The following is a 10,576-nucleotide window of genomic DNA, read 5'->3' on the forward strand; positions in this document are numbered from 1 at the left end:
TCACAATTCCTTAAAAGTACTAATTTAAGAATTCAGGTTGCTGCTGTAGGGTTTGAGCTACATTAGGGTACTCAAAAAGTATATATAACTAGAATGAAAGTATCAGTTTAGAATCTGATGGTTACAGTCATGGTGATTATGTAGTTGGACAACCAAAACCCAAGAGTTACTGGCTCATGACAAAATGTGGTTTGACTGAATACAAAGGGCATAGCCCAAAAACTGAAAACTACTGAAAACCCACATGTCACTTTAGTCCCAGAGGTAGGTCAACAAGGGATAAGAGGCATTTAGTGAATGGTGCAGAATGAGCTGCAAGTCACACTAATACCAGGAAACTACTCTGTGGCAGAGAACACTCTCAGAAACACAACCTCTAGGTCTTTCCAGATCACCCAGAGACATTAAGAAAAAGAAGAAAGGGAACCTGAAACATAAAAATTATATTTGAAAATCCTGATACTCACTTGTAAAGTCTTTCTTTAGTGATGTTATCCTTTTAAAGTTAGGTTGTTTAGGTAGTTTCACTCTGCTTAACTGTAGTCAGTTTCCAACACTGCTAACCCTCCAGGACACCAGGGAGAAAATGAGCCCAGATGAGGATTATAGGGCAGAGGGGTCAGAAAGTTACTTCTAAAGCTTCCCCTCCAAGCCATTTACCCTTTCTAATTTCACATTTCCTAATAAGTATATTTATTTGGTCATCTATCCCATAGCCCTCTCTAAACAAATCATTCTGACCTTGGGCCAAACCTATCACTGTGATTCTGTATGGATTCCATCTGAGGTGCTCCTCTAAGCCTGTGAGGCCATACACCCCTCAGGTTAGGAGTGTCCCTCCTATGATTACAGCTATCCCATTGCCAGATGACCCACCTTCATCCCCACACAGTCATCCCAGTTCCCAATTGTCTGCTTCTCATGAATGGGTCAGAGTTAGCCACCACACCTGACCTTCACAGATGGTATTGGGGCAAACATCCATTCTGCAGCTGAGGCCACATTCAAAGGGGGACTGTCGTGAGGAATAAAAATCCTTTGACAGGCATGTCATGCCACCCATCAAAGGAGTCTGTGCTTGCTCGTTCTGCACAGAGAGATCAAGTTCTTGTTCCTGAGAAAACAAATATAACTACTTGTGTATAAGCACACATTCCTATTTTGTGTGTGCCTGTGTGGAGACCAAGGGGTTGACTAAGATGAAATACTCAATATTTGATTCCTTTAAAATAGACTATGCAGGTATTATGAAGAAATCTTAAAATATTCCTTATATTTCCATAAGGAACTCATTGTTGTCAAGAAAAGTGCTTTTAGCGCTTTATGTACTCTAGGAGCACAGAATAAAGCTTTCATTTGAGTTTTAGGTACAGAAGCTTTCACTCAAATGGCAAAATATGGGGTCATTGTGAAGTCATTTTCTTTTTAGAATCAAGAAGCAAAGCAGGGTACTTTGAATGTGAGTTTTAAAGATATATATCCTGAAAATAAGGACAACAAGTGCCAGGGGAGTTAGGAATGCCCTGTCTTCCCAGGCCTCAGCACCAGACTTCTTGACTCTGTGTGGTTCATAAGACTTTGTTGTTGCCAGCAGCAATCTGAATCTGGGTGGGTTCCTCTCTGAGAGCCAGGGTAAGGAAGGGGACAAATGGCATGGTTCACCTTTATTTCTTAGTGGTGTGAACAGTCAGGATTTCCTTATACATTACTAAGCAGGAAATCCCAAATGCCCAGCAGCAAGGGGTTAAAAACCATTCTGAAAAGCTTTTTATGTTCTGAAAAGTTAAATTACACATACATGAAAACCACAAACACATAGCACCTGGGTAAATAAACTGTGGCCAAATAAAGACCAGGCTATTTGCAAAAGGGAATCTGGAAAACATTTGTTTTTGGGTGGTTAACATTAGTTACACTTTATGCTTTTTTTCCCCCCTAAAGAAAATAGTGTGGTTTAGAAGAAACAGGAAAAAAAAAAGAATTTTAATATGGCCATTGAAAACAAGATTTCAGTTCATTTACTTTCCAAATCTTAAGGGGCTACCAAGATTGACAGGGGCACAAAGCTACTGCAGCAACACTTTTAGTACAGAAGTTGTCAAACAACATTTCCCAGACATTGAATGTGCTATGGGATGCAGTGAAGAGGTCACTAAACATTGCTTGTCCTCCACATGTGAGACTAAAGCATCAGTGGTAAATGATAGCAGCTCAGATAATTAAGATTTAAAATGCCATAAATTCAAAACCATTGAACTTCACAATAAGCCAAATTTCCTGGTATAATACAATTTGAGCACTCAGGAGGTCATGCTACAGAGGAATTATGCTGAGCATGTTTCTTATCAGTACTTATGTGGCTAAGTGGTTCCTTTTCCTTGAAGGAAAAAATCATCTCATTATGGCAGAGGTTCCCTATCATTCAGAAGAAAGCTACTAGGTTGAGCTATGAGAAACTGCTAGTTTTGTACATCAAAAACTGTCAAAATCAACAACTGCATATGATTCAGTCTAATACACTTGATTTTTCTAAGCCAGGTCAAGTTAGGATTGACAGTTACTTTTTGTGGGAAGAGAGGAGTGAGGAGTGGGAAATCAAATAGTAAGGCTCTTGTAAGGTTCAGAAAATAAAATGCCTGATCAGAATGCATGTGGTTCCCAGTGGGAACTCCAAATAACTCTTGGGAGTTGCGGACATGAAATGAACATTACAACTTAGAATTGACCTTTTTGGTCAGACCTGGTGGCTGAGATTTTTCCTTATTCAAGAGGCTACAACATGGAAACACTGTACAGCCAGCATATCCTAAATTGCAGACACAAAGGTAGGAATTAAGAACTGAGAACTGGACCCAGTGATTTGCGCCAGTAGTCCCAGCTACTTGGGAAGCTGAAGTGGGAGTATGCTTAAGCCTAGGAGCTGGATACTAGCCTGGGCAACAAACATAACAAAACCTGTGTCTCTTAAACAAACCCCTGAGTTCTCAGGATAGCTCTGTTATTTCTCACAGAGATAGATATTTAAAAAGTTATCATGGAAAATAGTAACAGTGTATCTTGTTCATATATTTAAATTATTAAAGGGAACAAAAGAAAACCAGGGAAATTTGTTCTTTGATAATCGTTCATTGTCTCTACATTATAGCACCATAATTTTGTTAAGGCAACAAAATTTGTTACTGACTTTTGCAGGTTAAAACCACTTATAACCTAAGGAATTTTGGTTAGGTAAAGAATTATATCCATATTAATAAACACTGCCAAAATATCCTAAAGTCTATATAAAAAGTATGCATTACAAATTAATGAGTGTAAATTGTGAGACTACTCTCACACAATCCCTGAAATGATTAAAGACTACTCTTAACTATTACTGAAATAGTGCTTGGTCCCTGAATGATGTAATCCTTGTGCAAAGACCCCTCAAGATACGTCAAAGCACAAAAGATAACAGAGGAAAGGAAACAAACGTATTACAACTTCTGATATAAACATTCCTCATAAGTTTGGAATTTTTCATAATTCCTGGGGTAAAAGTTCTTAGAATATGTCACTTTCTGGGAAATTTAACAGCAAAAGTTTTAGCTACTTTTTTTTTTTTTATAATGCATAAGTGTACAAAGTTCAACATGTAACAGATATAAAGATGCCAAAGGGTAAATAAAGCAATGCAAATTTACATAACAAAGCCATTTGATAAATGCCACTATCAGCTATTACTATATATTCCATCCTATAATCTCATAAATCAAAGCTTTTAACTGCCTAGACTCATATGTGACTGTATTCTTTCCAACATGCATTCTTTCTTCTTCCAGGGGTTGTTCAATAACAGCAGGTATGTTTCTGCCATGAAGTTCACAGTGTTCTAGAAACTGGACACATTCTTGAATAACACTATCACGAAGCATGATTGTGTGTTTTGACATGTTTTCTAACAAGGACAGGAAGCATCTTTTGGCATAATACCAGGTGTCTGTTCCCAGCTTTTTGTTGTAAGGTTCCAAGCTTTTGATAACTCGAGAAATACCAAAGTCATAATTTCCTTTGGCACAATAAAGAGTTCCTATCACCAAATTCACAATGCAGAGATGGTACATTTTCTTATCTGGGTCATCATAAGAGAGCTGCTCTTCCTCCTTTTCAATCTTCCTCATCAACTCCTCTGCTTCTTCATTTTGACTTGTCATAATATAGGAAACACAGAGATTAGCCAGTACAATAGCACTGACATTCAGGATGTTATCATAATGCTTCTTGACTATGGGTTCATAGAAACCAATGGCTTCTTTGTATTTGTTTTCCTGCATGAACAGAACATGAGCCACATTCAACTTCCACACATCATGGTCGTTACAGAATTCCACAGATTTGCGGAAGATCTTTTCCACCATTGGATAATTTTCAAGATTCCAGTAGATTTTTGCCTGAGCCATCAACACAGGAATATATTTCTCCATGGTTTCATCATATTCATTCACTGCCTTTTTGATAGCTTCATCATCTCTATTGTGTCTTGCTTCCTGTACTTGTATGGCAAGCTTCCGGAGGACCTCAGTCAGCATCCCTGCTAGCCCATCAAGCTTAATGAAAGCCTCTTCAGGAGCTGTCTGGCAAGTGATCACAGCGTCCAAGAAGTCATAGAGATAGGGTGTGAGGAACTTATAAATCAAATGGGCATTTTCTGCCAGGACATCTGCTGCCAGGTCAAAATACTCATATTTACAGTAGAGCAGCAACAGGTTGCCAAAAGTCTCTGGAGAAAAGGGATTCTGTTGGAGCAAAAACTGTAGCTTTTCAAACCCTTCTGTAGGCCTGGCATCCATGTTCATTAGTGCCTGGTTGTGTAGGGTCACAGGGTCCAACTCTTCCTCTGCCCTGGGTGGCATGTCAGTGAGGGCTTCTTGAGCTGCCTCATAGTTTCTCAGTTGGTATTCTATAGCTGCCTTAAGGTTGAAGGCTTCCACCAGAGCAGTCTGATGGAGGACTAAGGTGTTGCCAACACTGCGAACATCAATGCCCTCAGTGGTCATGCCCACACCTAGCTCAGGGTGCTGGCGGATGCCACGCTCAATAATCTCAGCGATATGCTTCAGTGCTGAAGCATACTGTCGGCTGCTGTAATAGGCCAAAGCCAGGTTGTAGGAAAGGTCAGGCTGGTAGCCGGAGGCCTGCAGGGCGGCAAAAAACTTGGAGCATGCAGCTTCATACTGTCCCTCCTTGTAGAGCAAACAACCCAGGTTGATCTGGCCATCGGTCTCATTCTCGCCCCCACTTTCCTCTCCCCCTTCCCTACTCGGCAGCTGCTCTACCAGGCTCCTGGACCCTGGCAGATCGCCCTCGCTGTACTTGATAGCAGCTTGCAGGCGGAGGACCCGGCCGTGGTAGGCGGGGTTATCCAGGAGAAGGAAGGCGACCCGGGTGGCCTCCGGATAAAGGCAGGCCTTGTACAGGGCCTGGGCCTGGTACAGGCGGTACTGCTCCAGTTCCGGGTGCAGCTGGCCCAGCTGCTCATAGCACTCGGCCGCCAGCGCGAACTCCTGCAGGCGGTAGTAGCAGTAGCCTAGCAGCGACAGGCCGGCGCGGCTCCTAGGGCTCCGCTGCAGTTCTCGGCCCAGCAGCTGCACCGCCTCGGCGTAGCGTGCATTGCGGATGAGGCAGTACACGACCGCGGTGAACTCCCCGTCGGGGATCTGCGCGCCGCTCAGGCCAGCCATAACCACCACGGCTGTTATGGGTGCGGTTACTACGGCAACAGAGCAACCGGAAGCGGAAGACTGCCGGTTTCCTTGTCGCAAGAAATCTGTTAGGAATAAAAAGGGACCATTCTCGTCAGTCTCTCAATTTCAGCTTGATCTTCAAATACTCTGGACTGCGGAGTGGCGGCATTCAGGAGGGGAAAGACTACTCCTCCGGGCCGTTCAGAGACTGAATCTACTCGTCCCGGCATGCACCGTTCCAGTGGTTCCGCGGCGCGGGTCGTAGCCGCGCTGCATGCTGGGAGACGTAGTCCCGGCTGTACCTACCGAACCGGCGGCCCGTGGGGGTGCAGGGTAACTCTCCTTCCCTGCCTCCTAAAGATGAGGGGCGCTCACTGTGTCTGTTATGGCACCGTGGTCTCTGGCGCAGCGGAGGAAGGTTTCCGGCCCCATGTTCCTGGCGATTTTGAGCCTTGTACACGGTGTGGTCGATAATAATGCTGGCTTTTGGTTTAGTTTTAGTAAAAGAACCGGGATGGCAAAAGGCGAGTTATCTCTTGGAATTACCCTGGAATTAGAGCACGTTCTTTTTTGCACTACCCCGAGGGCACAGTTTGTAAGAACGGAATAGAGCGGCGAGCAGGAATCCTTAATTTGGTGGTTTCCAGAGGTTAATGAGGAAAAAGGACTGTGAATCTTGATTGGTACTGGGAGAGTTTCGGTTTTAGGTCAAAGTATCTCCCGCTCTTTTTTCCCGTAACAACAAATATTACTGAGTATATATTGGCGTTTACCCTTGGCCATCCCCATTGCGCTGGAGTTCCAACTTTCACTACTAGGTAGAAACGTTGGAGAAATGCATGACTTCAGTCTTTTCCAAGAGGGGAAAATCCAAGACATTAAAATGTGCTCCTTTCCCTATGCATTTTTACTCTTCTCTCTTAACTACTAAATTAGCCAGTGATGTGTGGGTGTGTGAGAGACAAACATGCTCAGTTTGTACTTTTCAGCCTTCTAGGGATTTTGGATATTGAACTGATAAATATGGATTTTCTTCTGTTAAAATAAGAAAAGATTGCCTACACTTTAATTTTTTTTTCCAGATTCTTAGTTTGAAGATTTCTATGCAGGTTTGCTAGACTGTACAAGATATCATTCTGGGTTTTCTTTCATTCTTTGTTATATATTTGGAATAGATGCTGTAGATTCCATGTTATTATCCTGGGGCTATTTTTGTATAATTTTTTTTCGGTTTATTAGTGGCCATGATGGGGCTGTGAAAAACTAGGGGCTTAATTATTCCATAAAATTATATCTAATCACCAATTTAAAAAATACCCCTAGATAAACTGACCTGGAGACCATAGACTTTAAGGGAGAATAAATACAATTTTTCAATCAAGAATTAGGGACATAGACAAGATAGCAAAATATGAATTTGGCTTATCCCAGTGAGGTACTTGTAAATAGTGTAGTTTTCAAGGTAACAATAATAGTTGTAATTCATTAACATCTATCATATGGTGGCCTGGGACAGAGCATTGTCTTTTGTAGTCTTCCATGATGTCCATTGGCCTCACTACCACCCATGATAAACAGTCCAAGTCAGAGCATGTCTTTGCTGTATAATTAAATACTTCAATGCAGGTACCTTACTGCCTCTTCAACAGTATTGCTGTTCATAAATCTTTTCTACATATAAATTTTGGAGCCAACACCAACCATATTGCATCACATTCTATTAGACCACCTATATATATTATTTCTAATCATAATAACCACCCTGTATTCTGCATATTACTGATGAAGAACATGTGAATCAGAAAGATTAGGTAACTTGCCTGAGATGACACAGCTAGATAAGCAGCAGCTGAATCATGAAATTCCAAAGCTAAGTTCAGTAGGTAATAGTCACTGATGAATTAACTCTATCTATCATGTATGGGCCCAGTTATAGGGGAATATTAGTGTCTTGCTTTTTTTATATTGTTATTTTCCTGTTAAAGCAACCAGCCACCTTGGGTTGTCCAGTGGAAATTTGAACTTCTTGGCCTAAGTCGTAACTGTGAGCAAGTATTAGAAAGTGATTAGTTGGGAGTGGTCACCTGTTATACCTAAAAAGGAACTTCAGTAGGCATCTGAATGCTATACCATAAAGCAGCTGACTTCACGTACTCATGTATTCTTCTCTCTTGCTGAGAAGTTTGCCACAGTTCTGTCCTTCTAGATGAGAACAGACAAGAAACCTCCTACTGCATCAATACCAAGAAAGGGACAAAGTGCACTCATTTTAGAGAGGTTGAGTGTAGCTCTGGACCATGCAAGAACACCAGGGAAAGCAGTTGAGGAAGGCTTCGGTAACCCTATTTCAAGGCTTCTTTCTCCCCAATCTCAGCTACAGCCTTATCCAGTTTTCAACCCAGAAGTGTTTGTAGATTGAAAGATGCTGGCTAGTGCTGCTCAATATTCAAGGAGTAGGGGGTGTTCTGCTTACTGCCTGCCTGATTGACACTTGTCCCTTGGAAACAATATCCAAAAGGCTTAATATTTAAAAATTCTGGCTCATGCCTGTAATCCCAGAGCTTTGGGAGGCCAAGGTGGAAGGATTGCTTGAGGCCAGGGGTTCAAGACCAGCCTGAGTAACATAGGAAGACCCCATCTCTACCGAAAAAAAAAAAAAAAAAGGCCAAGCGTGGTGGTACGTACCTATAGTCCCTGCTACTCGGGGTGCTGAAGCAGGAGAATTGCTTGAGCCCAAAAGTTTAAGGTTGTGGTGAGCTGTGATCCTACCACTGCACTCCAGCCTGTATAATAGAATGAGACCCTGACTCTAAAAAAAAATAAAATAAAATTCTTATATATTGAGCTGTTACCTTGGGTAATAATAAATTAAGGTAAGAAGACAGAACATGGAAATGAGAAATTGTCTTTCCTATCTTTCAGCTTTATCTCTATTTTGCAGAGTTGTATTTGCATCATGAAAGCATTCACCTTCAAACGGCTTCTTGAAAATGTATGAAAAGTAAAAGGACTATTTTCTTCTCCAAATTTCTGGGATCCCTACAGGAATCAGTTGGGGTTCTCCTCTTTTTGTTGGTACCTGTGAGCGTGGCAGCTGGAGTGGGCAGGAGGGAGGCCATTCTGTGTCTCTTCCTCCTTATTTCACGTGATGCTGCTCCTTAGGCCTGGCTTGAAAAAAGCAGGACTTTCGGCTTAGACAGCTGGAGGGCAGGGTCATTTTCAAAATGAAATGAATGCACAGATCACACTGTGAAATTGGCATGACCATCACTGCTGCTGTGATAGACCGACCTTTATTTGGTTTCATATAGGCATATGGGGAGTAGATCAGCTTTTTGGGTGGTAGAGGAGGGAAAGGAGACCCTTTAATTAATGATAGAAACTCTGGAAAGCAATAAACAGGGTGGAATATCATAAAGTATCTTTTTTGTTTACAACAAAATCTTGAAAAGCTGGAACATATATCAAAAAGTAAGTCTATAATACCACTCCCAGCAGTAAGAAAGCATTTGGTGTTTACAATAAAATGATTTAGTGCCTTATCGAAGGGAATTTAGCTTTCAGGAAATGGTTTAGGACTCACAGTGGATTTTGCTGAATAAGCAGAGGCATGTTCACCATGTGGAAGAATTCCATTTAGGCAAAATGTATAGGAGCAAAAAGCATGATGTTTGGTTCCTAACACTTTTGTGTTTCTGCCTGCCAAAATATGAGATGATCAGATTGCATGTATATTCTATTTGGCAGTCTCTTTTAAAACTACTTGGAAGTGATTGTTTCATGATAATAACTACTTCTTGTTGGTAAACATTGTTTATTTATGAGTATTTCAACCACAGCTGTGGTCAGACATCTTCCTTAATAAAGTAAGACTTTCTGCAAAACCACTTTCTACTTGTTATTTCTGTCTCCCATTCATTCCAGGGCATTTTCTTTAGGCTGTCCAGTTATGGGATTAACTTTTTTCTCTGGTAGTTCCAGCTTTATTAATATTTTAAATAGTAATGTATTTTCTTCTTAAATATGCCTTGCTTTTGATCAAACAGTTTTTATTTCTGGGCTTATGGTATTGCTATGGTTTGGATGTGGTTTGTTGCCACCAAATCTCACAATTTGATTACCAGCATGGTGGTGTTGGGAGATGTTCGGGTCATGGGGCTGGATCCCTCATGAATGGCTTGGTGCCGTTCCCATAGTAGTGAGAGTTATTGCTCTCATGAGACTGGATTAGTTCTCGTGGAAATGGATTAGTTCCCATAAGAGTGGGTTGTTATAAGGCAAGTTGCCCTTGGGTTTTGCCCCTTTGCACATGTCCACTTCCTCTTTGACCTTCCACCATGTTATGATGCAGCACAAACAACCCCACCAGAAGCTGAGCAGATGCTGGCACCATGCTTCTTGTACTTCTCAGCCTGCAGAACAATCAACTAAATGAACCTCTTTTCTTTATAAATTACCTAGCCTTGGGTATTTATTCAATTACAGTAACACAAAATGGACCAACACAGAAAATTGGTACCGAAGAGTGGGATTTGCTCTGTGGATACCTGAAAATGTGAAATCTGCTTTGGAATTGTGTAATGGGCAATGGTTGAAAGAATTTGGAGGAGGAGCAGGCTAGAAAGAGACTGTATTGCAGTGAACAGAGCATTAAGGGCAGTTCTGGTGAGGGCTTAGAAAAAGACAAAAAGATGAGGGAAAGTTTGGAACTTTTTTGAGATTGTTTAAGTAATGTGACCAAAATGCTGATAGAAATATGGATAGTAAAAGCCGTGCTGATGAGGTCTCAGATGGAAATGAAGAATGCCTCATTGAAAATTGAAGTAAAGCCCATCCTTGTTACACAGTTGCAAAGA

The 10,576-nt window shown here is 41.5% G+C and overlaps 1 protein-coding gene across 1 annotated transcript; it reads right to left on the reverse strand.

The window, feature by feature from the left end:
- Positions 1 to 1,953: 1,953 nt before the first annotated feature.
- IFT70B (intraflagellar transport 70B) lies at positions 1,954 to 8,525 on the reverse strand. Its single transcript, XM_001154320.7, has one exon. The coding sequence runs from the start codon at positions 5,715 to 5,717 to the stop codon at positions 3,720 to 3,722; it is 1,998 nt and encodes a 665-aa protein (XP_001154320.5). The 5' UTR covers positions 5,718 to 8,525; the 3' UTR covers positions 1,954 to 3,719.
- Positions 8,526 to 10,576: the final 2,051 nt, after the last annotated feature.

The sequence above is a fragment of the Pan troglodytes genome, chromosome 13 (genome assembly GCF_028858775.2).
Source record: "Pan troglodytes isolate AG18354 chromosome 13, NHGRI_mPanTro3-v2.0_pri, whole genome shotgun sequence".
Lineage (NCBI taxonomy): Eukaryota > Metazoa > Chordata > Mammalia > Primates > Hominidae > Pan > Pan troglodytes.

What these genes read in the sequence shown, in the direction of transcription:
- IFT70B (XM_001154320.7), bottom strand. Translation starts at nt 5,717, where the DNA reads ATGGCTGGCCTGAGCGGCGCGCAGATCCCCGACGGGGAGTTCACCGCG.